The sequence below is a fragment of the Megascapheus bottae genome, chromosome 15, assembly GCF_031878675.1.
Source record: "Megascapheus bottae isolate mThoBot1 chromosome 15, mThoBot2.hap1, whole genome shotgun sequence".
Classification (NCBI taxonomy): Eukaryota; Metazoa; Chordata; class Mammalia; order Rodentia; family Geomyidae; genus Megascapheus; species Megascapheus bottae.
The window spans coordinates 43,174,508-43,201,394 of record NC_143523.1 but is presented as its reverse complement, the minus strand read 5'-3'; the positions used below and the strand labels follow the sequence as shown (position 1 = coordinate 43,201,394).

The following is a 26,887-nucleotide window of genomic DNA, read 5'->3' as shown; positions in this document are numbered from 1 at the left end:
GGTTTCTATCAGACCCTATGTAGGCCTGCCCAGCTCTGGCACTGTGGGGCAAGAACGGGAGCAGTAAGTGGCTGCTGCTGGCTCCCGAGACTCCTACCAGCAAGAGGAGGGGTCCCTCCATGCCTGGGAGTGGGATGGACTCCATTTTGTCTGCAGTGCCCAGAGACAGCCAACCTACAGGGCCCTAACCTCCTGTGCTGGCTTGATGACAAGGACCAGGTCTTGTCATTCATGGCTGGGAGATCTAAGAGCTTCTCAAGACTTAGAAAATGACTCATTAGGGGCTGGGAATGTGGCCTAGTGGTAGAGAGCTTGCCTAGCATGCATGAAGTCCTAGGTTCAATTCCTCAGTCTCACCTAAACAGAAAAGGACAGCAGTGGCACGATGGCACAAGTGGTAGAGCGCTAGCTAGCCTTGAACACAGAAAGGCTCAGCGACAGCACCCAGGCCCGTGAGTTCAAACCCCTGGACTGGGGGGAAATAAAAAGACTCATATCACAGAGAGATTTTTATAGCTCTGAGGAAAATCCAGCCCCACTAGAAAATGAACCTCAACCTGAGATTCCTTTGAATAATAAGATCTGGTTCATTCTCCGTGTATCTATTCTCTTTATTTTTCCTAACAGAATCTTTAACAATTTTTATTGTTGTTATAAAGGTATTGTACAGAGGGGTTACCCTTACATAAGTCAGATAATGAATATAGTTTGTTTTTGTTTTGTTTTTTGGGTAGTGTTGCCCCTTCCTTGCTCTCTCCCAGTCTTCCTCTCCCATCCCCATCCATAAGTTGTATAGTTCATTTTCAATACAGCGTTTAGTGAATATCACTGCTGCATTTGTTCGCCCTTTGTCCCTCCATTTCTCTGCCCCTTTTTCCCCTCCCAAAGAGAGATACATAAACAATTTCCTGGAGTTCGCTTTGATAAGTATTATTATTATATGATCAGAGGTACATAGACATTGTGCCTTCATGTTTCTCTCCTAAGACTGTCCTCCTCTGGTCTCACTATATGTAAATGCCTAAAGTCCCACATAATTTATCAGGCCTAGTCTCTGCATATGAGAGAAAATATGGGCTATTTGTCTCTATGGGTTTGGCTTACCTCACTTAGCATGATTCATTCTGGGTCCATCGATTTCCCTGCCAATGGCATTGTGTATACATATTTTTTTTTTTGATCCTTGCACCTATGGTTGGGCATCTGGGCCTAACAGAATCTTTTAAAGTCCATTTTTCTACAGAATGATTGATCACTCACAGGTGAGACTGGTGAATGGAGAAGAGTGGGATCAAGGCCAAATGCAGAGTCTGCTGTGCCCCATAGACACAGGGAGATGGGACAGTGGGAAAACGCCCCAAGGTAGTAGTCAAGACTTAGACATGACTTCATTCCTAGAAATGGCTGTGGGTGGGTGGTGGCTTTGCAGGCCAGTGGGCTTTAAGGATGTGGAAACATCTTTGATTCTATGTCACCACAGGTGTCACTTGTAGGAAGGACATGCTGTCTAAGGGTGGATCCTGAACCATCTGCCTGCCTTGGCTGAAGCCCTTGCCCTGAGGACCTTCAGGGGCCCCTGGCACTCGCTGACTTTGCATCTGGGCTGTTTTACACCCTTTACCTGGCCTCAGTTTCCATCAAATGCCACCTCTCTATGGCCTCTGTAGTGGCTTGGGGTCCATTCAGAGGAAGACAGGGTGAGAGGACCCTGGCCAGCTTGGCTCGTGCTTCTGTCCTTGTGACAGGAGCTGTGTGGGTTGCAGCAGTTTCTCTTTGCCTCAGTTGTACAATTCAGGGGGTGGATGACATCATGGGTTTTCCATTGAGTGGACACAGCTGATGTGTGGTTTCTTGAGTACTTGGAGAGAGTTTCCAGTGGGATCCCCTCGGGGCACCGTGCACTCTACCTCTCCTTATGCCCTGGCTCAGGCTGTCCTTTACACAGATGCAAATCATGTATTGGACTGCATGTGGGACTAACCCCAAAGCAAAGCTCCGGATGGCCTTCCCTGTCTTGCCCTCCCTGCCTGAGAAGACCTGCGATGTCTCTTCGGGGTTCATAATCCCGATTACACTGCTGTGAGGAAGAGGCCCGTGCTACCTTGGGCTCTCACAGGACTTGGGTGGGAAGGGGCAGAAACTCCCTCTTCCATTTCTGGTTCAAGTGGTCACTTAGAACCAGAATGAAGCCAACATTGCTGAATAGTTTAAAGTCCTCTCTTCCTCTCCTAGCAGATCACCAAGGGTGTGGGGGGGGGGGCAATCCCTGCTCCTTCTTCAGGTAAGTTGGGGAGTTGACACTGTGCTATCATTGGTAGAAATGGGATCTAGATTCTTCTATAGTTGAATAGATTTTCCAAAGTCAAATTCTCTCTCATACATTCACAGAGAAGAAGAAACAGTATGACGCTAATTGAAAGGACCTCTAGGATATAGAAACAAAAGCCATATAATGAATGATTGTTGTCTTTAATGTACTATGTTATCTCTCAGCTCTTTTGCTGTCCCTTGGTTATCTCATATTGTTACAGTATCTCACTTTGTTACCTGATATATCGGATATATTTTATTTGGTTATTTGAAATTGGATAGAAAAGGGGGGAAACCAAGTGGTGGGGGTGGGGGGGAGGGTAATGGGGACCAAGACATGTGAAAGGGTATCAATGTATGGGAATTAATGCACCTTCTATCTGACAAATATCATGTAACCCTTTTATTAATTACAATAAAAAATATCAAAAATAAATAAATAAATTATTTGTATCTCAGAAAAAAATAAAGTCTACTGCAGAGCAACAATGGCTCAAGCCTATAATCCTAGCTACTCAGGAGGCTGAGACCTGAAGATCATGGCTGAAGCCAGCCTGGGCAGGAAAATCCATGAGACTCTTACCTACAGTTAACTACAAAAAGCTGAAAGTGGAGCTACGGTGCAAGTGGTAAAGCCCCAGCTTGAGCACAAAAGCTGAGGGACAATGCTAAAACCTTGACTTAAAACCGTCACACACACACACACACACACACACACACACACACGCACAAAATGAATGAATAAACAATCAAATAAAAATAAGCTCTATGGAACACTAGACACACCTAACCTCTACTAACCAGAAAAGAACTCGGTTATATAAAACAACCACTATTAGGAGAAAAGGGAGTGGATGAGGGATCAAGACTTCAAAATAGTAGTAGCATCATGGAGATTTTCAAAAGCTTTCTCTGACCTTCCAGTGTTTTGCCTAAGAGTATTAAGTTTCTTCCTTATCCTTATCTCCTGAAGTAACTCAGAATCTCCCAAGCTCATCCATGCCTCTTGAGAGTCAGTCAGCAGAAGACAACAAGCCAGATGCTGCGCTCATGTATTTGGGTTTAGAACTGCACAGAGAAACCTCTGTCACAACCAGCAGCTGCCAGGGTCCATCAGTAAAGACCCAGAGATGTCCACCAATTGAAAGACAAGCACCCGATTGAAAGACAAATTCTTCATGGAGGGGAACCTGGAGGCAGGGCCTGGAGACAGACCCTTCCGATCTAGAATTTGAGCTGATCTGGGGGTCCACGTGGCCAGTCTACTGCTGTCAGGCTGGACCCTGCCCTGCTGGCCCTGATGTCCTGTCAGTCTATGCCAGGCCACTGGGTGACAGCTCACATAACTATGTAGGGAGCTGGTATCCACTTATACACCCGCTGCCTGCTGGACAGTCTCCTATGGCTTTGTGCCAACCCAGCTCATCACATTTCCTCCTCCAACTAGGGTTTAAAGTGGTGGACAGGCACTTCTGGAGCCCCTGTCCAAATTCAGCTCCCATTCCAGGCTCTAGAGGGCTCTGCAAAGTGTCTGCATCAAGTTGAGGAGTTCTGACTGTGCAGGCTCCAGACCTCAGTCTCTAGCCCACTAGGGACATTCTTGCAACTCTTGCCTGGCATACCTGCAGCTGGCAGGGAGGAAAGCAAGGCTGAAATCCAATGTGTAAAGATAGCTGGGAAGAATGAGCAGGTTGACCTCTCATAATAACAATAAAAAACTAAAAAAAAAAAAAAAAAAAAAAGAATGAGCAGGCTGACCTCTCTCTCTCTATCACCTTTGCAACAATGGCTTAAAAAGAACTTTCAAAAAGAAAGGAAGAATGAATAAGCCTTGCTGCCACTCACCGACTGGAGGCTTGGACCCCTGGCCATCTCCCCTCCCTGCCCTGCCCCCACCCTAGCTTTCTCCCTCCCTCCCCACCTTGCTCCCCAAGGCACTAAAGGACTCTACTCCAAGAAGCTTAGCCAACTGGGCTGGCAGGGAGGGGGACTTGGGTCCCTTTTGAACTCAGATCTAGAGCTTAGTAACAAATGCCAATGGCACAAGCTGCTTGCCCACATGTAGGACTCTGGCTATGCTTCAGTTTTAGCCATCCTTTTGGGGGGCAGGATACTGGAGGTCCAGGGAGTGGGGTGTCACGGACCTTAACCCACACTGGGTACCCTCAAGTCTACACCAGAACCCTTAGTCTCTGGAGCAGAGACCACATTCCTTGTGTACCCCTTTATCTAGCCTGGAAGTTCCTCTCTGTTTCCTGTGGATAGGGCAAGGCCTGGGGCCAATGCTCGAGAGCCGCTCACAATTACACTCTCCACGTGCAGACTACTTGCATTGAAATTCTGGCTTCTCTGTGGTCTGGGCCACATTGTATGATCTCTTTAAAGCTCAATCTTCTCAGGTATAATGTGGATTGAGCCACAGTTCCTGCCACATAAAGTACTGATGAGGATCCACTGAGGTGAGTGATAAAGTGCTGCCCACCAAGCCTTGTATTAAATGGCAGCATTCAATACAGGCTGCAGTGAGTGTCACACCTTAATGTCCTCCTGCTTTATCTGACAACCTGCATCAGAGTTGCTCTCAAGTCACAGAATAGCAGTGACCCGTGCCTGCTCAGAGCTTGTTTCTGGTCCAGATCCATCGTTTCCAAACCCTGTACCCTCAAGCGCGCAATTGAGCCTCACAATTTTCTTTGGTTAAAAAGTCATCTCTGTGAGATGATGAGCAGATACAGAAAGTGAGGGTAAAGTGCACGGTTGCCAGCAGAGACCACCCCAGCTGCGTTGACAGCTTCACAGGATGGGAGCCACCAGGGTGAGAAGCCAGTTGGCTTTAGGGGGCGGGCTGGGGGGCTGTTCCATGTGAGCCATGCTCTCCTTCTAGTCACCTATAAGTGCAAGAGGACAGCCTCCCTGCCCCCCCGGTGCCTTCCTTTTTCCTGGACCCTCTTCTGTAATGTGGCATCACCGTGGGAACCCACTCTGAGGACAGGCAGAGCCAAGGGAGCCCCCACTGAATCAGGGTACAGAGCTCCTAGCTTCAGAAGCTTGGGAAAGATCCCACACCCCACACCCCCCAGGCTATGAGTGTGTCTCCCTGTTTCCTGAGAACAGAGCCTGGCCCACAGCCAAGGCATAAGCCCCGTTCAGTGAGTGAGAGACTGAGTGAAAGAGCCCTCCATGGGTACAGCCTTGAGTCTTCCACCAGGAGCAGAGCCTCTCCTGGAGCAGATCTCCAGTCTCCGGGCCTCCAGCTGGCTCTCTAGTAAGATGCGCCTGTCTTTCTCTACTCAGAACTCTGATGCTGGTCCAACAATGGCTAATGAAGGCCCTTTTTTCTCTGAGGCTGCCAGATCAGAGCTGACCTTCAAACCTCTCCGGGACCAGCCCTTCCAGGGCTCCCAGCACTTCCACAGGGGCTTCCTGTATCCCCCAACCCCCTACTTCAGCTTTTCCAAAATAGAGCTCAGTGTCCTTCCTTTCCAAACTTCCCCCCTTCTAGTTCCCCTTTGCCTTGAGGGCCAGGCACTGCCATTCAAGTCCTGGCCTCCAATCCTGGGCTCTGGCTCTCAGTTGTGGACTTTGAATGATCTATAACTGTCTGCAAGTCTCAGTTTCTTCATCTCAGCAAAGAGACTAGCTCTGTCTGACATGGCAGGGTGTTGGGGTGAAACGTAAGCAACCCTGTATTTAAGCAGTAGGTACGAGGTCATCTTTTAATTATGTCTTTGTCACGATCATAATTGGTTACCTAATGAGCGTTCAGCATTTGCCAACTGTCCCTCGTCACTCTTCTGTCCCCCTCCCATGCTCTTCTCTTGGCAGAACCTCATAGCCTTGGCTTGGCGGCTCTCCCTCCTCTCATCCATCCTTTATACTGCAACCACACACAGCTGGATCATGTCACCTCCCTTCTGAGAGACAGACCGTCCACGAATTCCACTGCCCACCAAATGTGGCTGACCATCTTCCTCTGTGCCCTCTTTTCCCCAGCCTCCAGCTTTTCCTCCCTCCCCCGTCTCATCTCTAGCTCCATCTTCCACGGGATTTGTTTTAACCGGTCTATGTCATTCCTCCATTCCTCGAGTGGAGGAGAGGAAAAGCCATGATCCTTTAGGAGTCTAGTCTTTATGACATTATTTCCCTGTGAAAAAGTCCTTATCGGTAATTTTTTGAAGAGGGGATTTGGGGGGAGCGGTGTAAAGCAGCACTAGGAATTGAACCTAGGACTTTGCATATGCTGGGCAAATGCTCTACCACTAAAGTCACATTTCCAGTTTTCATATGTTGACATCTTCCTTGCATTTCAGGGCCTGCTTCAGATGCTGTTCTTTTATAAAGCCTTTCTCCATTCTTCCTGAAAGACTAACCACTTCTCTTATTGTATTCCGTTTCTGTTTTTTAGTTTGTGACAGTACTGGGATTTGAACTCAGGGCTTCACACCTGGTAGGCAGGCTGCTCTATGACTTGAACCATGTGTGGGTTTTGCTGGCTATTTTTAAGATGGGTCTCACTTCCTCACTGGACATATCCTTAGACTGCAATCTGTCTGCTTTTTTAAGGTTCCTGTGGGGGTCACAGGCAAGCATCATTTCAACCAGCTTCCCTCTGTTGAAATGAAGTCTCACGGACTCTTCTGCCCCTGGGCTGAACTATGACCCGCCTACACCTTGGCATCCCATGTGCCTTAGGATGTACTGCTACACCCAGCTATGAGATGGAAAGGAGTTTTCCTGACCTTTCTGCTTGAGCTGGTCTCAAATTGTGATTCTCCCAATCTTAGCTTACCATGTAGTTGAGATAGCAGGCATCCCCACTGGCGACTGGCTTGTCCTTGCATTTCTTGAAGGAGGCATCTCTGCCAGGTTAACATGTCTCAGGATGGCCATATCTGAGCACCTTGTTCCCACAGCACTGCAGCAGCGCTGCTTGTGGAAGCAGCTTAGAGGCAGGCAGGAATCTAGCCATAGGCCCCTTTCCTTTCCTGATAGACTGGTGTGGTGAGTTGGAAACAAGTGTTTATTTAGCTACTCTGGGTCTCTCTCTCTCTGTCTCTCTGTCTCTTTCTCTCTGTCTCTCTCTGTCTCTCTCTGTCTCTCTCTGTCTCTGTCTCTCTCTGTCTCTCTGCCTCTCTCTCTCTCTCTCTCTCTCTCTCTCTCTCTCTCTCTCTCTCTCTCTCTCTCTCTCTCTCTTTCTCTCTCTCTCTCTCTCCCTCTCTCTCCCCCTCTCTCTGTACATATACTGGTACCGGAGCTGAACTAAGCCTCAAATTCTCACTTAGCTTTTTCTGTTCAAAGCTGGCATTCTACCACCTGAGCCAGCCTTTTTGCCAATTAATTGGAGACACAAATTCCATGAACTTACTTACTTTATTTATTTATTTGCCCAATCTGACTGGGGATCTTTTGATCCTCAGGTGTCAGCCTCCTAAGTAACTAGGATTACAGGTGTGAGCCACCAGTGCTGGGCTCCGTGCACTTCTTTGTGTTTATAACTTCTGTCTCTATGGCCTGAACAGTGCATGGTGCTGTTTTATGTCTTTAGCTCTGTGTATTGTAAATACCCTCTTGCCATTTGCTCCCCCCACCCCCACCCCCGCCCCAGGATGTGATTCTTCTTGCATGGTACAACTTGGTCCTAGTCTAGTTGACTTGTGTTCCTTACAGATAGGATTTCTATGTAAGTAATAGAGTTCAATGCCTGCTGGTGTATCTGTCCACTCTCCTCCTGGCAGATATAGAGGGGAGACTGCGCAGCCCTGAGCACTCTAGCCCTCTCTCTGCCTCTCTTGGCTTTCTCGGCTGTGCTTTGTGGGGCAAATCTCAGCTTCATCAGACACTGCCAAACAGTTTTCCACCATCTGTTTCTGCAAGGGTGGATTTGAGGGTCCAGAGAGAGGAGAGAAACTTATCAGAGTCTTTCAGGGGAGGGGGCTGGACTGATTTCCATTCTGGGGCTTTCCTAGCCTTTCTGGAACCTTCCACTTCCTTATTTCCCTACAAGTCTCTGTGACCACCCGGATGTTATCAGAGCTGATCTAGGAGAAACGCATTGTCAGTCTTGTCCAGGAGGGCTGGGGATCTAGGGGTGCTTTAGAGAGGAAATGGGCAAGAAATTAGCTTCAGAGGATTCCCTCTGCCTGGGTGACCCTAAAATTCAGGCTGCGGGTCTGGAATGAGGAAGCGCTTTCAGGGGCAGATGGCACAGTGCTCACCGCTGGACAGCTCCTGACCTCCCAGCAAATGTGGGTTGCCATGGCACTAGAGCATGGGTGGGGCTGAACCTCCTTTCTAGAGACAGCAGTGTGGAGAAGGGGCTAGGAGGGGCAAGGGAGCACCCTCTTTAGAGCTACTGTCTGAACTTTATGGATGACTAGTTAGTTGATGGCTAAAGCATGGTACCACCACCACCACCACCATCACCACCCCATTTCCCTTGGCGAAGGCTGCCCTTACCCACAGCCTTGGTACCCCCTCCCTCCCAATGTGATCAGGGGACCACTGGTGTCCCCAGGGAGCCAGCTAAGACTTCAGAAAGATTAATGGCCAGGGACTGGACAGGTGGCCTTTAGCCTAAGGCTGAAGCAAAGCACTCAAGTGCTGGGTTAAAATCCCATTTTTGGCTTCGGTGCTGAGAGGGGGTGGGGGAGAAGGTAGAGGGGGATCTTGTGAGAGAGGGAGAAGGGATTGAGAGAAGAACCCATGGAACTAGTAAGTGTTGGGACAGGAGAAAATGTAGTATCTAGGACCCACCTTAGGTGTGGGCAGATAGGGGGAATGTTGGAAAGGGCAGATACAGGGGACAGAATTTGGCTCAGTATCCACTGTGAGGATGGGTGAACTGTAAGACAGGCAGGTGGTATGCCAAGGTCTGTAGGCAGGAGGGCTCTGCTGGCGCATCTGGGTCTGTTCGTACTTCTTACTTGAGGTGAGTTGCCTGTCCTGGTAGGCGCTTTTGCTTGGTTTATATAATGAGCATCTACCAGGTACTCTGTTAGCACTGCACCAAATAGCAGAACTAAGGGACAAGGCCGAAGACAGAGAGCATGGATGGAGGGACCTGCAGGGATGAATGATGTAGCAAGTCTGAGAAGATTAAGAATTCAATAGGTAGAAAGGAAGAACCAAGGTGTGGGAGCAGCAGGAAGAGAGAGGAGACGCAGAAGGCAGCAGGTCACAGATGAGGCTAGGGAGAAATAGTAGTCCTGTCACTGGGATTCGAATAGAATAGAGAGGAAATGACAAGATCCAACAATAGGCAAGGGTGAGGGAGACACTGCCAGTGCTGCTGTGGTATTGAGTCCAGCTGCCAGGAGATCAGATAGGTCTTGCTCAGGACTGCATGGTCAGGAGAAGAAGAGACAGGAAGAGGAATAGGGGCGAAGAGGGATGAGCCTGTCATCGCAGGCAAAAGCGTACTCTTGGCGATGTTAGCAGAACAGATGAGAATTTTCACATCAGCGACAATAGTACTGGAGATACTGCTTTAAAAAATCCTTCAGGGGCCAAGAGCCTGGGCTAGTGGCAGAGTGTTTGCCGAGCATGCATGAAGCCCTGGGTTTGATTCCTCAGTATTAGATACACAGAAAAAGCTAGTTTGATTCTTCAGTGCCATGTACATAGAAAAGTGCTGTGGCTCAAGTGGTAAAGCGCTAGCCTTGAGAAAGCTCAAGGACAGTGCCCAGGCTCTGAGTTCAAGCCCCAGGACTGGCCAAAAAAAATCCTCTAAGGAGAACTCAAAAGTAACCTATAACCCTTCAAGTGACTCCGGGCTTCTGAGCTGCCTGTAGGCAATATTTCGTTAATTCAAGTGTTCTTCCTGAAATATACATCAGCTCTACCATCCTTTTTGTTAATGGGACACGGGATCCTCCCTTTTCTGGGTTAGGCGAGTCTGAACTGAGGACCACAAAGAGAAAGAGTGCGTGGCTATGGGCTTGCACAAGGGAAGTGACAGGAGTCCAGCGGAGAGCAAAGCCCTGGCCACAGGCTCTGCCCTTGTAAATGTCATGAGGCTATTGGGGGCAAACTCTAGTGCCAGGAAAAACAGGGCAAGGATAGCCAAAGGAAAGGGTTTGGGATGTGCAGGCGACAGCTCCCACCATCTAGGGAAGAAAACCAAGCTAGAGAGGCTATGACACACCAGAACACAAATAGGAGAAGACAGAGTCTAGCTTACAGCGTGATAGGTTTTGTTGATGGAAGGGGATGTTTTCCCTCCCAAGGAAGGCATCCTCCATATCACTGTTATTGTTGCTCTGGAATATCTATTTCCCAAACCTGCCCTATGTCACCGTGTTCTGTGAGGTGAACACAGCCAGGGCACAGGCAATGGCAGACGTCACTAAGTGATCTCCACGTTTTTTACCAAGCCTGGATACAGCCTCAGAAGCTGACACAAGACGCCATTACTAATCACGCTCAGTAGGAACACCATTCAAACAGAGAGAGCCTGGCTCTTTAAAGTCTTGACACTCTTTCACCCTCTTCCCTGTCCACTATTTTGTATCACCACTCTGAGCTCCAAGTTCGTTAAACTGCTTGTCGTCTTGGAGCACACCTACCTGATTCTTATTCCTCAATCCTTTTGTCCTTGACATGTCCTTGGAAAGCTTGTGTGCTGACTGTTGGATGTGTCCAGTATCTGTTCCTCCATCTCTCATGGTACTAAAGTACTTCCCAGGCATTTGGCCACCCAGCCATCCCCCTACAAAAAAATTCCATCTGGTTTCCTGTGGACTTGTTAAGCAATGTAGCTAAGTTTTGGTCATTCCTTATTTCTCAAGTTCAACTTCCCTTAGTCCCTTTGCCTTTCACATCCTGCAGCTGTCTGAAGCCCAGGAAGATGAAGATGGCAGAGACACCTCCCAGTCCTGGGCCATGCTCCCTTAGCCTGCTTAGTAAGAGAATCTCTATATTCAGGGATTACTTCCTGGCTCCCTAAGGTGATCACCAGGTTCCCCCTTCAATGAAACATGTGTAGCACCCCTTGCCAGCATTTCTAAACTACAGGATAGTCACAGTGTCTCCCATTAGCCTGCTAAAACAATGCCCTCCCTTCTACCCATTATTCACCCAGATGCCAATGAGATCCTTGCTCTTTGCACAGGGCAGCTCAAGCCCTTCAGCCTGGTGGTCAGTGTCTGGCCTCTCCTCTTCATGCAAACACATCCAGTGAGGCTGGCTCTGCTTCTCTCCCAGTGTGACAGCCTCAGCCTGACCCTGGTCCTAGGCCATCCCCACCCAGCTCCAGCAAGACCAGCCTGAAGGAGCTACTTCCTTTCAGCTGGAATCTATATTGTCCCTCTCATCATTTGTTATTAAGAACAGGGACAGAGAATGGGCTAATTTCCCTAAGTTTTTTATTCACCCTCAAGTGGCCTAGGAAGTCCCACAGGGTGTGTGTGTATGTGTGTGTGTGTGTGTGTGTGTGTGTGTGTGTGTGTGTCTGTGTGTGTGTGTCTGTGTGTGTGTGTATTGTGTGAATATATATATATATATATATATATATATATGGTTCCCCATCAGACTTTACAAAGGGCCCACACCTATTCCTCTGGCCCCTCACTGAGGCTTGACGTTTGGCATCCTGTCCCAGTCCTACAAGCCCATCCCTACCCTGGTGAACAATGTGGGAAGCCAGGCAGTAGGCTGTAGCCAGTGCTCAGCCAGCACAGGGCTATTTCGGGACAGGGAGGATCCCAGGAGGATGCTGGTGAGGTCTGTGTAGGAAGGGAAGGAGGCAGGTTTTCGGCCTCTGACTATGTGTCCCCAGCCCTCTGGATGCCACTCAGGGGCTCAGGACAACCACAAGGAAGAGCACACCCACCACAGAACTCTGTCCTCAGTTTTGCTTGGCCACAAAGGAAAAGGGACAAGCGTGGGTTTGAGGCCATGGGTTGTAATTCTGAAGGTCACAGTGGGTGGGGAATATGTGTTTATTTATTGTGTTCCAATGGTGATGACCCTAGCACTGGGACTTTGGGAGAAGGGGCACAAAGCACCTAAAGCCAATCAGATGACAGATGGAGGCTTCCAGAAAGAATCCAAACATCAGGAATGATTAATGAAGTCACATTCATTGAGCAACTACTATCTATCTGGACAACAGTGTTGGCAAGACAATAGTGAATGCCACTTAGCATTTGTATGCAGCACTTTGCAGTAGCCGAGTCTTGCAAGAACCATAGAGTGGTTTGTGAACTTTGACCCTAAGAGTGTCATCAGGAATGTTCTGGCTGGGGTGCTTTACAGATACATTTGAGGACTTTGGGATGCCAGAGCTCCCCTACCTGTTTCCAGTGCTTTCAGAGAGGCCAGCCAGCAACATAGAACACACAGTAATTGCTCATGGGTGGCCTGTGACAAAAATGGCTCTTAGAGACAATGGGTCAGTTTTGTATCACAAAAGTTCCTTTGCTACAGGGTGAGATATTTCAGGTTAGCCAGAGGGAAGCAGGTCCAAGCTGCAGTGGGCCCGGCTCAGTCTACCCTAGAAGAGACATTTTGCTCTTAGGTCCCATGGTGTGAGATGCCTTCCTTGTGGCCTTTCTACTCCATGGCCCAGCTTTCCAACTACCCAGGAGTCTCTCTCTGATTCTGTCTCATTTGGGGTCTTTCTGTGGTTCTGACCTATCTGTTGGGTCAAACTGCCGGCTGGGAAATACTTGGTTTCCAGAGTCTCTGTCCTGCTTTCTCTCCTCCTGTGCCCATCCATACGTTTCAGCCCCACTTCCACTCCTCCCCACGGAGAGGCCTTCCTCGAGGCCCTGCTTCTCTCCACACATGTCCTTGAGCTCCACCACCCTCTGCCTTCCTCACCATCCAAGGCCCCTGAGTCCTTATGTGGCCTCTCTTCAAGTCCTCCTTCTCCAGCTCCGCCTCTTGGGAGCCAGACGTTCTGAAGCACAAAGCTGAGCCTGATTGGCCAGGTGCCCACTGTGATGGTAGGTAGCCAGGATATCCACGGGCCACCAGCCAGCTGTGGTTCTTTCTCCATTCAGAACGGGGAAGAAGGAAAAGCCTGTGACTGGCTCTGAACATGTAGCCACATTGTCCTGAACACCAGAAGGCGGGGTCTGAAGAAAGGAATTCTGTGCAACTTTGACGTCCCAGAGGCAATTAAGGAAATACTTGTAATAATAGCATCCAATACAGGTGAGGCACAGTACCTATAATCTAAGTCATCTGGGGTCACAACTCTGAACCTCAACCTGTTGACAAGGCAGCCAACTATAATAGGTTGAGAAACTTTCATGGTCACGCAGTTCATAGATATCAGAGGCGGAACACCTTCATGGCTCCAGAGCTCCTGTCCTGAAACAGCGTTCTATCCTGGGAGCAAAAGCCAGCTGGAATTGCCCAGAGTTATGGGGACATCAGACATGATTTGAAAATTGGGCAGCCCCTGGAACCCAGATGCATAGAAACATTCTGTCACCTTACTCTGGTCTCTATCTAGTCTCATTAATCTTGGCGTCTCATTAATCTGGCAGAAAGTTTTCCCAGACATCAGGGTCCAATCCCCTGGGCGCATAGAGAAGTCAGGGTGTAGGGGGAGCTTCCCAGGGCTTCTGGACACCCGTTTAATTAACCTGGATGACCCACATCTGACAAGGCCAGCTGACACTCTTCACAACTGCATGTCACAAGGGCCAGGGTGACTGAACTGCACCTCCCACCCCAGCCAGCTCACATCCCTCGGAAGAAGCCCTCCCCTTCCCATATGCATAACATCTGTCAGCCCCTCTTTCCTGGCTTGGGGAACCTGTGTGAAGTTTCCAGGGGCCCTTAGCTCCTGTGGATGGAGGAAGACCTGCCAACCAGTCCACTGAATGTCATTCTAAGACCATTCACCCACAGTGGGTATCAAGAGGCCACCTTCTGAGTCTCCTGTATTCTGCGACCCTGGGAGGGGCAAAACTCTTTGCAATTAGGTAAGCATGCATATTACCTGTCTCCTCAACCCTTTGTTAGTGCTTTACTCCCTACTCCTCCCTCCCTACATCGGAGGCCCTTTTCTCTCAACACCTTGTTACCAAGGTAACACTACAACAAGTAAGTGGACAAGAAAGCTTGCCATTCTCACAGCTTTTAATAACCAGAGAAACCAGGAAGTCCTGAGCCATCAGAACCAATGATGTTAGCTGTAGACTTGAACCCAGAACAGAGCAGACACGAAAAGGCACAGTTGTGGAGCAGAGCATGAAACAGTGGGCACTACAGACGTGCCCACTCAGGGATCTGCCCTGATAAGCCTAGGAAATGGCAAAAGCAGAATTTGAATCTATGTTAGACTGGATTTATTTGATACAGGGTATCACTTGGAAATCGTCAACTATGGCTTTATCCCTTGTGTGAGGGCATGTGTATGTGCGCAGGTAGCCCACACGACCAGCAGGTATTACCCTAAGGCATCTAGCTAACTAGAGTGGATAAATCTTAGTAGCATTCATTCATTTAGATAACATTTTTGTACATGTGCCAGGGGCTGTGGGGTGCAATAGTAAGCTCAGTGAGTTGGGTCCCCACTCTTGTGGGATATAACATGCTGTGATTTTCAAACCATAGCCACATCCATCCAGTTATCTGGTTTCACTATTACCTGATTTAAAGAGTGCCAGGCCCAAGGAAAGGTTTGTAAAGGAGTGGATGGATGAACACATGCTTGAATGACTTTGCGATGGCTGGATGGCTGGATATGGGTGGGGATGGATGGATAGATGAATGGATGGACGACAGATGACTGGAGGCATGGGCCCATCAGTGTGAGTGTTGGAAAGTAGCCCCTACAGATAGTTATTCTCATCTTTCAAGTGAGAAGTGGGTCCCCGGTAGGGTATAGATATAACAGGCAAGGGCCTCTGGTGCACGGTACCTGTCCTACAAATGTCAACCTCATCCAACTGTGGCCTCCTTACCTGGTGGGCAGTCACATCCTGGAGACATCTTTGGGGCTTCCCGGCGTCTGCGCGAGTGGAGCTTCCATTTCTGCACAGAGACAGACAAAACCAGTCACTATCAGGGAGCTGGTAAACACTGAGATCCACTCGAAAGCATGTGTGGGCTGGTGGAGAAGCAGGGGAGAGGGGAAGGGGCCACATGGGGGGTTGGCGGGGACAGCTCCTGGATCAAAGACTTGCAGTTAATGGCCCTCCGTTGGCCACCAGGCGTCCGGATAATAAGAAGCAGAGCAGGCCTATAGTGTTAGTTTCAGTGTGTGATGTTTTTGAGGTGCTCTTAAAGAAAGCGTGGGTGGGGGGAGAGAAAGGGGGGCAAAAACATGAGGAGTATCAGTGTTAGAGAAGTAATGCACCCACTACCTGATGAATGTAACTCTAACCCTCTATTCATTACCCCAACAATAAAACACAATTAAAAAACAAAGAAAAAGAAAGCATGGTGCCCTGTAAACCAGTGACCGCATTTCTGCACCCCACACTCAGGCACACAACCACATACTTGGCTCAGCAATCTGCTAATTGTTTTCCTTCTTGGATGGTGGCTCCTGGAACAAGGATGTAGCCTTCTGCTTGGCAGGTGGGCAGGTTCATGCTGTGTGGCCATACCTGGGGGCCGTGCGTGTGCATGTCTGTGTGGCTGCGGGCCTTACATATGGTGCTTTCATGGTGATGTGTGCTTAAAAGTGGCCCACTAGCACAGGGTTGACAGGGTACTTCCGAGCCAGCTCCCCCCAGCTTCACCCGTGGTGCTCAGACCCTGGCTGATCGTGGTTATGACCTTGAGAGAGCCAGCAAGGCTGATATACACAAAAGATGAGACTGACACCTAGAAGGCCTCAGAACAATGGCAGCTATTGAACTGTGGTACAGATGAGGACCCAGAGGAGATGACTGACAACCTAGGCCACGGGAAGAAGAGGATGCACCTGGATGGATCCCACATTCCCGGACTCAGGTGAAGCAGTCAAAGGCTCGTAGTTACAACTGACCTTTAGTGTGTTTCATTTAATTTTGAGAGATGGTTAAAAAGTTATTTTTGAGTGGATTGCAGGCTTTAGAAACGAATTTAGAGCTGTCACAACAGCAAGTCCTCAGTCCTCCTGCTTGATCAGTTTCCTCCTTCAGGGTCACCACACGCTTTTCCCGTTTTCCCTTACAGGTTCCTGGTAAGTGTTTTAGGCCCGGTGTGCTCCACAGCTCCTGCTACAACTGCACAACTATTCTGTGGTAGGTGAAGGCAGACACGGATGATTCAGAGACAAATCAGTGTGGCCACAGTCCCATAAAAGGAGGTTTGTAAAACAGGCTCCAAAGGGCTGAGCTGTGGTTTGCCCATCCTGCTGCAATCACTGGGCAAATGTGCCAGTCCTCCCCTCAAGAGAAAGAAAATAGCTTCTCTCTGAGGGTGGGGCTTTTCCTGGACAAACTTCCTGGATGCAAGCCTTCTCCCTAGCTCCTCTCCTCCCCTCCCCTCCCTTCTCATCTCCTTTCTTCTCCTCTCCTCTCCTTTGCTTCTCACTTCCTTTTCCCTTACTTTTTATCCTCCCCTCCCCTCTCCTTCAATCCCTTCATCTCCCCTTTCCCTTTTCTCCTCTCCCTTCCTCTCATCTCCTTTCTCCTCCTCTTCTCTCCCTTCCTTCCCTTCCCTGCCGTCTTCTCCCCTCCTTTCTTTTCCCCTTCCCTCTCCTCCTACCCCATAGAGGGCTCTCCTCCAGTGACCAGCGCCCTGTTATTAAGTCTGGTAGTCAGTCCCTGTCCTCCTTGGCTTGCAGCATTCTTTGCTGTCTTCTCCTTCTCCATGAACATTGCATGCTTGGCTCCCAGGACACCCCACGCTCTTCCTCCATCTCCCACGGCCCTGGCTGTTCCCTATTGGTGTCTTTTGATGCTAAAATGTTGTGTCACAAGCCTCTGCATTCCCCTCTAGACCCAGCTGGGGCCCATGTGGCAATTTCACCAGGTCCTATGGTTTCTAAGCTATCTCCACCTTTGCTCTCCAGCCTGGAGCTCACTATGCAGCTTTAGTCCAGATAGCAGTTGTGTGCCCATCTGAATTTCTGTCCCATGACCCTGACTGCCCATCATCAACTTCATCTCAGGTGACATAACTGCACCTTCCAGTTACTCAAAACCTGAATTTCTGGAACCCATGGCTCACGTCTGTCATCTTAGCTACTCAGGCGGCTGTGATATGAGGATTGGGGTTCCAAGCCAACCTGAGCAGAAAAGTCCCATGAGGCTAATTATTCATACACACACACACACACAGCTGAAGAGGTATGGCCCAAGCAGTAGAGTGTCCATCTTGACCAATAAAACTAAACAAGAGCCTGAAACTCTGAGTTCAAGTCTTAGTACTGGCACAAAATCAAACACTGGCCCAGTGACTCCCACACCTTCCAGCGCACACTCCCATCCTCTTCTGCTCTATCCTGCTGCCATCCTCACTCACTGCAGCCACGCCAACCACTCACCCTTGTGTCAACCCACACTCACAGCCTCTCTGTCTGGGTTGTTCTTTTCCTAATTGTCTCCTGAGAGAGGCATCCTTGTTTCTTGTCCCCAAACTCCAGACTTCCCGTCCCCTCTCCATCTCAGTTCTTGTTTTTTCTTGTTTATCTTGTTTGCTGCCTCCCTAGATCATCTGAAGGGAAGTTCCACAAGGAGCCAGATCCTATGCTGTCTTATTCACTGCTACACACCCCTGCTTAGGACAGGGTCTGCTATATGGTAGGTGCTTTGCTGTTTACAAAGCAAGAGACGTCAGTGTCAACATCACCTGCTCCAGCTAACAACTCAACCCCTGAGGCTGAGCTGGTGGGTGGGGGACCTTTTGTGGTCCTAGGATGGACCCCACCAGACTAAGCAGAGAAGATTTCCTGATCCCTGCTGGCAGCCAGGGCCTCCTGGAATGGCCAGGACTGACACATCACCCCTGATGGGTTTGCAGCTTAAAATGCCTGTATCAGTATCAAAGAGAAAATGCCAGTGGTGGCCACTCCCGCGGCCCGCCCCCACCCCCACCGGAGAATTCAGCCTGTCCTAGGATTTAGGGGCCACTCTCTCGCCTCGTCCCAACTTCAGAGCTCTTAAAGGAGCTCAGCTGCCCTTTTATGCCTCGACTATCCATGGACTGAGTCCAAGTCTTGTGAGCTCAGAAGGAGAGCACAGGTGAGCCTGGCACCTGTCCTCCAGGGGAGCCTAGGGTTGTGCCCCCTGCCCACCTCTACAGCTCACACTAGACTAGGCACTGTGCTAAGGGTATTAGGGAAATGATCAATCATACTACGCATTATTATTTAATTTTTTGATAACACACAAGTTTGAATTCAGATCTTCATCATTGTTAGGCAGATGCTCTACCACCCAAGCTATGGCCTTCTGTCCTTTATGCTCCGCTGAATTTTTTGAGATAGGGTCTCAATTTTTGCCCAGGGCCAGCCTGGATCTTAATCCTTCTAGTTATACTTTCTTGCATAACTTGAATGACAATTTCATATTGTCATGCTCAGCTCTTACTGGCTGAGATGGGGTGGGGGGGCGGGTCTCACAACCTTTTAGCCCAGGCTGGTCTGAAACTGTGATCCACCTAATCTCTGCCTCCTGAGTAGCTAGGATTACACCTATGATCCCAAGTGCCTGGCTATTAATTTTTGGTACGATCCTTACTAGAACTCAGCTGCCCTTGGGGCTGAATTGAGTGTTGGTACAGATGGCCCCTGCCCTCAAGCTGAGGAGGTGTGTATCTGCTACAGAAGCTTGAGCTAACATGGTAGGGCTTCAGCCTTGTGGTCTCATTGCAACATCCTCGCTTTGTGTGAAGCAAGAGGCAGGATGCCTCTTACCCACATGAATGGAATAACATTTCCTAGACCACGCAAGAAGGTCGGAGACTAAATGAAGAGACTTAAGCAGAGACTCCAGCCATGAGCAAGAATGAACACCTGCTTGGCTTCTGTGGTGTTCCCTGGGGTGTGGCAAAGGCCACTGCTGTTCCTGAGCTGCCACTGAGACGCAGACCAGGCTCCCTGGAGACATTGGGCACACCAGCATAGAGAAGGGGGTGAGTGCCCTGTATTTTCTACCCTGCTCCCCACACACTCCTGAGAACCCTAGTCCCTCACTATTTCCCCAGTATAGAAGGGCAAGTGAGGACCCAGCTGAAGCCAGGCATTACACCCACAAGGGCTAGAAGCTGCAAGAAGAGGGGGTGGCCATAGACCTGACCACATCACAGCAGATGTCTGAGCCTGCGCCCTGCACACATGCCTGACCTTTCAGCTTGATGCCTTCGTCCAGAGCCCCCTTCTCGGTGTATGTGTTTCTAGGCTGGAAACCAGGCCAACTGTGGGAGGCAGAGCCTGGGATCAGAGTCTCTGGTCCACATGAGAACCAGAGCCACTCACATTCAGGTCTACCCTCCAGGCTTGGTACCAGGACAATTGGAGCTTTGGTTGGATCTGGGCAGAAGTTGGCTGGGTTCAGATAAGGAGAGGGTCTTCTGTTAAGGAAAGAAAGCTCAGGGGCAAAACCATGCTACTCAGTACTGCTGGCCAAACCTAGGGACCACCCAAGAGGGCTGGGCCCACAGAAGGTATTTTTTAAAGCAACATACCAAGAAGCTGCCACCCGATACACCCGCCACAGGGCACAGACAACTCAGTAGGGTGAAATCAAACCGGAGGAAACTCAGACATTCAATCCCCACCCACCCAGACTGGACTCTAGGTTGCTTGGGGGCCTGAACACTGGGGGCTGGGAGAGAAGCCTGGAAGGCCCAGGGCTCAGTCTTCCCGCCCCTTCTTCAGCTGTCTTTGTGCAATAGACTTGGCACCCGATCACAGACTCCCAGGGCCATGAAATAGAGGCCTGAGGGTGCTCTGGATACTGTGTGCTGCCTCGGCCTCCCTGCTTCTTCAGAACCTTGGACAGACGTGGCACAGACGTGGCCCAAGCTCTACAGTTCAAAAAGGGCATAGAAAGGAGACTCCTGGCTCTGTGGGAACCCCAGCCTTGGCTTGACGGAGACTCTGCTGCTCCAGAGCCTGCTTCTTTCTGGGCCCTGGAGCTTTGAGATTGCAGACAATGGAGCAAATGTCTGCATCTGCTGCTGGATGAGACAGGGTCTGGATGAGAGTGTGGAGGGCAAGAGTTCCCCATGGAAGGTGATTCTGTCCTTTCGTTCTTTCCCTGGCTGGAGTACCTGCTGCATGCCTAGAGTGCAGAGCACTGGACACAGGTGTCTAAGAGAAGGAGACAGGAGGCTGTCCTTGCTGGCTCAGACTCTAGGGAGTAGCACATAGCAATCTAGTGTACATAGCACATAGCAATGCCAGTGTAAAGTGGACACTGGTGGCAGGACTGTGGCTGAGAGCCAAGCATGGGCACAGACTACTCGTTTGGCTCATCATGGGGGAAGTGATAGCTGAACTGAGGATGCAGGGCAAGCTACCAGGTGAGGGCCTGAGCACAGGAGAATGTCTCCAAGCTGGCATCCCAATGCCCTTCTTAGGAATCAGGTAATCATCTTGCATACAGCTGTTCATTCAGCACTCAGAGCAACCTGTTTCACAAAGCAAGAAAGGAGTAACTTGCAAGATGGCACCCATCCAGGAAAGCCAGAAGCAGGATTTGAACCCAGAAAGCCAGGACCGTAGTCTCTGCTCTCTGTTCCATATCTGTGACAGATGGAGCTTGGCTCTTTCCAAGTTAAAATATCTATAACCCAAGTACCAGGCCCTTAAAAGGCTCTGTTTTAACTTTTGAAATTCTGCCCACAACTCTTATAGCATGAGATATTTTCATTACCATCACTCTTATTTTAAATAGTACCTGAGGGACAGAGAGGTCACAGAAACAGGTCATACAACTTCCTCAAGGTCCCACAACTAGTAATTAACAGAGCTAGATTTGAACCCAGCAACCTGGCTCCAAAATCTAGGCTCCCACCACACCAGGGTAGCACTGTGCTACAGTGCAGTAAAAGGCTGGAGGGGATGGCAGAGTGGGCCTTTCACAAGCCCCACAGATCAAAAAGATCATAAAATGCCACTCTGGTCTGAGGGCAATGTCCAGTTACCAAAGCATGTAGTTTTAATCTGGAAGAACGTGTGACTGTATAAAAGCCACCCTGACTGCTGCAGGGGTGATAAGAGGGTTGGGACAGAGTGGGCAGGAGCAGGTGAGGAGAGAGACAGGCATAAGTGGCATTGATGAAGGGCAAGGACAGGTGTGTGTGTGTGTGTGTGTGTGTGTGTGTGTGGCAGAGGGCGGGCAGGGGAGCGTAGCTGGAAGATGTAGCAAGGGGTGTGTATAGGCCGGACTTGGGACAATCATTTCAGACACACTGATTTTGAGGTGCTTTGACTTGCTCAGGGGACATTGGATGGTAAGTATAGAGAAGCGTCTGGGGCTCTGATGCTGCCAGCTTCACAGAGCTGCAAGCTCTCCAGCAGGAGGATGTGAGCCTGAGGACCGGGGCTGTGGCTGGGATGCTGGGGCCAGAGTGGGCTCCAAAGCCCTTCCTCCCCATACACAGATCTCAGCACAGGGGAGACTGGAGAGGGCAGAGCCATGCTGGGACCTCCCCAGCACTAAGCCTCCAGGAACCCAGGAACCTCAGGAGCTAGACCGAGGAGAAAAAGACGATCCGGAGGTCATGACCAAGTTGCCTCCATGGGAGGGAGTAAAAGCCCAGCTCAAGTGGACTCTAGCTACAGCAGCCTCCAGGCAGGGATCGGGGGACAGGAGCCCAGTGACCCATCCTCTCAGGGGGCAGTTCTGTCCCTTGGTGTACAGTTTGCTCTTGTTCTTTGATTGCCCAGAGGCACTGGCTGCCAGCAGCCTCTTGCCTCCCTCTGCTCGTTTGCAGTTCCTGCTTTGATCTCTCCCTTCAGATCCCATGAAAGGGCCTGTGTACATCTTATAGATGCAAGATGTTCCTATCCTCTCTCCTTTCTAGAGATAGGGGGTTCATCTGGCAGAAGTCCATCAACATCTTAGCCTAGAAATGTCAACTACTTCCTTTCCTAGGGGCCGCTCAATGTCCAGAAGAATTAATGTCAGATGGTGGAAGGGAGGAACAGTGACATCAGTCTCCTTATCTGTAAAATGGGATAACAAGCACGCCAGTCTTTTGGGACAGTAGTGAGGATTGAGAGAGCAATCCTGGAACCACCTGTGGCCTTGACCCCTGGAAGATGGACCTGATTAGCAAGCGCAACATTCTCATTATAGCTGCATCGTTGTCATCAAGGATGGGAGTCTGCTTGGCACCCCTGAATTCCCCTCGGAGGCCCTCTGCGGCTCCCCACAGGACTTCAACATGGACCCCGCTATTTCTGACCCTATTCCTTCTTCCCTCTCTACCCCCACTGCCCAGTCCTAGGTGTCATCTGATTTTCTACATTTGGGACATTCCAGCTTCATTCTTCACAGCAAGAAAATCAAATAACAGGCAGCTGGAGAGCTCATTAAGGGTCCCAGAGCAGGAGAGACGCACTGATGGGAGGGAGAGTCAGCTGAAGTCTGGAAACCACACTTCAGTTCCCCCGTCCTCCTCTCTGGGCTCTGATCCATGCACCCAGCAGTCTGGCCCTTCAGATCCACCTCTGGCTTGTCCACCTCAGACCCCCTGACCTACTAGGGTCCTCTTAGCTTAATGTTCCCTCCCAGCACTGTCTTCTTGTGCAGATACCAGCTCTGCCCTCAGTGTGCTTGTGTGCCAGGATTCCTGCCTTCAGAACATTGCACAGGTGGCACCTTCCCATCCTGGTCCTTTCCAATGCCTCCTTCTTCCTTCAAGGTATACTCAGGTTCATGTGCCCTAAGGATGGCTTCCCTAGCCCAAAGCCCTCCCTAAGCACTCTCTGGTCCATGGTCAATGGTGGTAATGCTTCTTAGCATCTCTTCCTCCTCTGTCATCCACACAGATGTCACCATGATCCCAGAAGGGAGGTAGGCCTGGGCTTCACAGGGAAGCCAGAAGTGTGTCAGGATGGCCCAGTGTGCATAAGGCCACATGAGAATCTAGGCTTGCTCCCCCTAGGCAGATCCCAGCTGCCTTCTTGAGAACATCCCTCCCCTTTTGCAATGGTGGAGATGGAAACTGGGATCTTTTCTGTACAGTGGCAAGCACTCTACTATTTGGCCCACATCTCTGGCTTCATAGCTTTATCTTTATAACTTGTACCCCAAGACAAGGTCTGGCTGAGTTGCTTAGGTTGGTCTAGAACTCATGATTCTTCTACCTCAGCCTCCTGAGTGCTGGGATTACCCGCAGGTACCTCTCACTCTAGGGATATAAGTATGCCCCTCAATATTCTTTGATGGCTTCCATTGCCCATATGTAGATCTGTCCTAAAGTGTGCTCTTGATGTGGGCTGTCTATCTCTCTTCAGCCACATCCTTCTTCAGCCAGGGGCTTGGACTTCCTTCAGTTCCCCACACAAACCCCTCCCTCTGGCTCCAGCTTCAGAAGCTGCCCTCTGGCTCCTCAGTGCAATGCCCCACATTCACCCGGCTCCCCAATTTCTCCTAGCAAATTCCTAGTCACTCTTCAAATCTTTACTTAAAAATCACTTTCTCGGGAAGCCCACCACGACTGCTACCACCATCAGACCCCACTGCCAGCAAGATATGCAGATTATTTTAGAGTTATTTTTTTCCTCTGCTCATTTCCCATTACAATGGGCTAGGTAGAAATGTATCTCCTGTGATGCCCAACCCATAACTGGCTCTCAGGAAATGATGGCAGAACACAGCGGAAGGAAGATAGCACGCAGAGTGAGGAAGCTTAGGTGACACCGAGCAGCCACTGTTCCTGTAGCAGCCAGGAGTCAGGGGGTACCTGGGAAAGTGTCTGATGCCCTCCTACTACTCAGCCAGTGCCTTCTGCACACTCAGCCAGTCATCAAAAGCTCCTTGATGCTATAGCGGAGCCCAGAGACTGTCCCAGGCCCAGGGGACTATGAACAGCCTGACCCAGCCCTGTGGATTCCCTGGAGCCTGGAGAAGTGTGGGAATGAGCAGACAGCAGCAGGCACGGGGCATCACCAGTACCAGCGATCTGCTCTGGGACTGACCTCTCTGCTTTGGCCCGTGATTCTCACCCTCCCAGACCACCCCCAGGGAACTGCCCTGGCAGAGGAATGGCACTGGAGAGGAAACGGCAGCTCCCTGTTAAACTAGCTGTTGCACCCAGCACCACTGGAAATAGACTCTAATTTTTGGAGCTGCTGCTGTCATTCTCCTGCCCAGAGGGGTTAGAGTATTTGGTCCAGTGGCACAGCACGGAAGGCCCCAATAGAACCTAGGGCTGGGAACTTCATACTCCTTGTGCAAAGTAACAGACTCTATTCCAAGTCTCTCCAGGACAACTTCCATGGCCAGGACCAGTTCACAGATTTCTGCCACTCTGGCCACCTGTCCTTCCTCCCTGGACCCTGGTCATCTGTGTTATTCAAATTCAGGAAATCTCCAGCCTGTGCCCCTCTAGACCCAGCCTTTCCCCTGGAGGGTGTCAGAGCATCCTTTCTTTCTGGGGAGGACACCATCTCCTCATGAATTCTAATATCGTCATGGCTCAGAGACCCGTTAGTAGCTCTTAGTGTACCTGGGATCAAGGAACCGTGGTGAGTGGGAGAGGACTCAGTGTCCTTTTCCCAGAACAAAAATGTTGGGGGCTGTTCTAGAGGCCCCTGTGTGAGAAAGCCTAGTTTAAAAGTGCAGGCTAGGACTGCAGAGCCAGGGAACCCATTCATGGGTTTTAGAGGCCTGGATCAATGCGCACCAGTGACCAGGACACCATCCCTCCCCCCCCCCACACCTGTAAGAACAGCCTTCTCGGGTCCCCAGAGACCTAGGATGGCTCTCCATCTCTCACCCCTCTTCTCAATGGAGCCATAAAAGCTCATGAGACAGCGGGGAAAGACCAGCTAGGCTCCGCCAGCCTTGGTCCCAGGACTCCAGGTCTGCTTTCCTCCACTTGGACACCGAGGGTCTCTCACCCCACTTGAGCCACACCAAGGAGCATTAAGCGTAGCCCATCCGCGCTCGCACCTCGGAGCACGTGGCCTTCTTCCACCTGCCCAGCGCACCCAGGACGCCCTGCTCCCAGCGCTGGAGGCAGCGTCGCCAAGTGGTCACACGCAGCCGGACCTGGCGCTCGGGGTCTTGGGCCCGGCGTGGGTTTGGACTCCCGCACCTCCCGTAGACTACCCGTGCGAGGCCTGGGCGCGCCGGGCGGCGCGGGGCGTGGGGGCGCCCGTGGGCACCGGGGCTGATGGTAGAGAGAATCTGGAGGCTGCGCGAGGGGGCGCCGCGGGGAGGGATCAAAGCCAGCAACAAAGAGCCACAGACCTCATCCAGCAGTTGGTTGACTCGTCCCAAAATAGCCGTCTCCATTTGCCGCTCCCCGCGCTCCGCTTCCAGGCGCAGCACCCGGGCCTGCAGCTCCGCGGTCCGAAAGTGGGCGAGCAGGCTGAGCGCCAGCGCGCACAGGGCCAGCGCCAGGAACCCGCACGACCCCGGGCTGGGCAGCCCCGCGCAGCGCTCCGCCCGCGCCGCCGCCGCCCCGGGCGCGCCCGGCTCCCCGGGGCCGCGGGCGCGCTCCGCCACCATCCCCTCGCTTCGGGAGGACCAATAAATAAATAAATAGAATAAATAAAGGCGCAAGCCGCCGCCAAAGGGTGCGATCCCAACTGAGGAGGGAAAAGAGGGCTTGGATGGCTGGAAAACGCCCCCCTTTCCTTTACTCCCCGCAAAGAGCACCGAAAAAAAAAATCTCAGGAGTCTGGAGGAGGGTGGGGAAAGCCCTCCCTCCAAATCACAGTCAGCTGTAATCGGGGTACACGAAAGTGAAGCGGGAAAAAAAAAAAGTTATTTCGAAGACCGTTCCAAAGTCCGGGGAAGTCAGGGGAAATCTGGCCCGCTCTCCGCCCGGCTCTCCCTTGGCGTGTCCGCGGGGTCCCGGAGCGGGCGTCGCAAAGTCGGGCCTTCGGGGTGTCTCGCGTGTCCGCGGCCAGCCGGCTTCAGTCCCCGGGCGGCGGGGCGCGCGTGGAGGGCCCCATGGGCCGAGGTGGGTCGTGGCCGCGGCGGAGCAGCGCCCGGCCGATTCCGGCGCCTGTGTAACTTGACACACCCGCTGCGGCTGCTCGGATCGGATGAGCAATTCGTGCTACTTCCCAAACTAATCTCTCCCGCCCCCTCCCTCCTCCTCCTCCTCCTCTCCCTCCTCCCCACCCCTCCTCCGCCTCCCGTGGGAGGAGGACGGCGCGGCAGGGGGGGGGGGCGCGCTTGGATTTGTTTATTTATGCAAACTCGCCATGGGTGGGGGCGTGGTGTGGGGGGGCAGAGGCCCCAGCTCGCCGCCCGGGAGCCCCTCTCCAGCTCTCTCAATCCTCTTTGAACTGACATGGGGGTTATTTATAGGCAGGAAGGGGGGTGGAGTAAAAAGTGGGGGCTGCGCTTCTCCCCCTTTCCCCAAATTCACACCAAGGGCCCGGTTCGTCTTTGGCAAAGTCATGACACCTTGCGCCCATGAGCGGGCAAAGCCAGCCGGCTCTTGGCACCACCACGGGGCGCTCGGCTGAGCGACGGTCAGGGCGCCTTCGTGA

The 26,887-nt window shown here is 51.0% G+C and overlaps 1 protein-coding gene across 1 annotated transcript in view; it reads right to left on the bottom strand.

Moving 5' to 3' along the window:
- LOC150054231 (collagen alpha-1(XIII) chain-like) overlaps positions 1 to 26,413 on the bottom strand; it is a 47,512-nt gene extending 21,099 nt beyond the window's left edge. The window contains 3 exon segments of the mRNA XM_090345533.1: positions 15,188 to 15,228; positions 15,231 to 15,300; positions 25,632 to 26,413. Coding sequence (XP_090201659.1) covers positions 15,188 to 15,228; positions 15,231 to 15,300; positions 25,632 to 25,892 — 372 coding nt within the window. The 5' untranslated portion in view covers positions 25,893 to 26,413.
- Between the last annotated feature and the right edge of the window lie 474 nt (positions 26,414 to 26,887).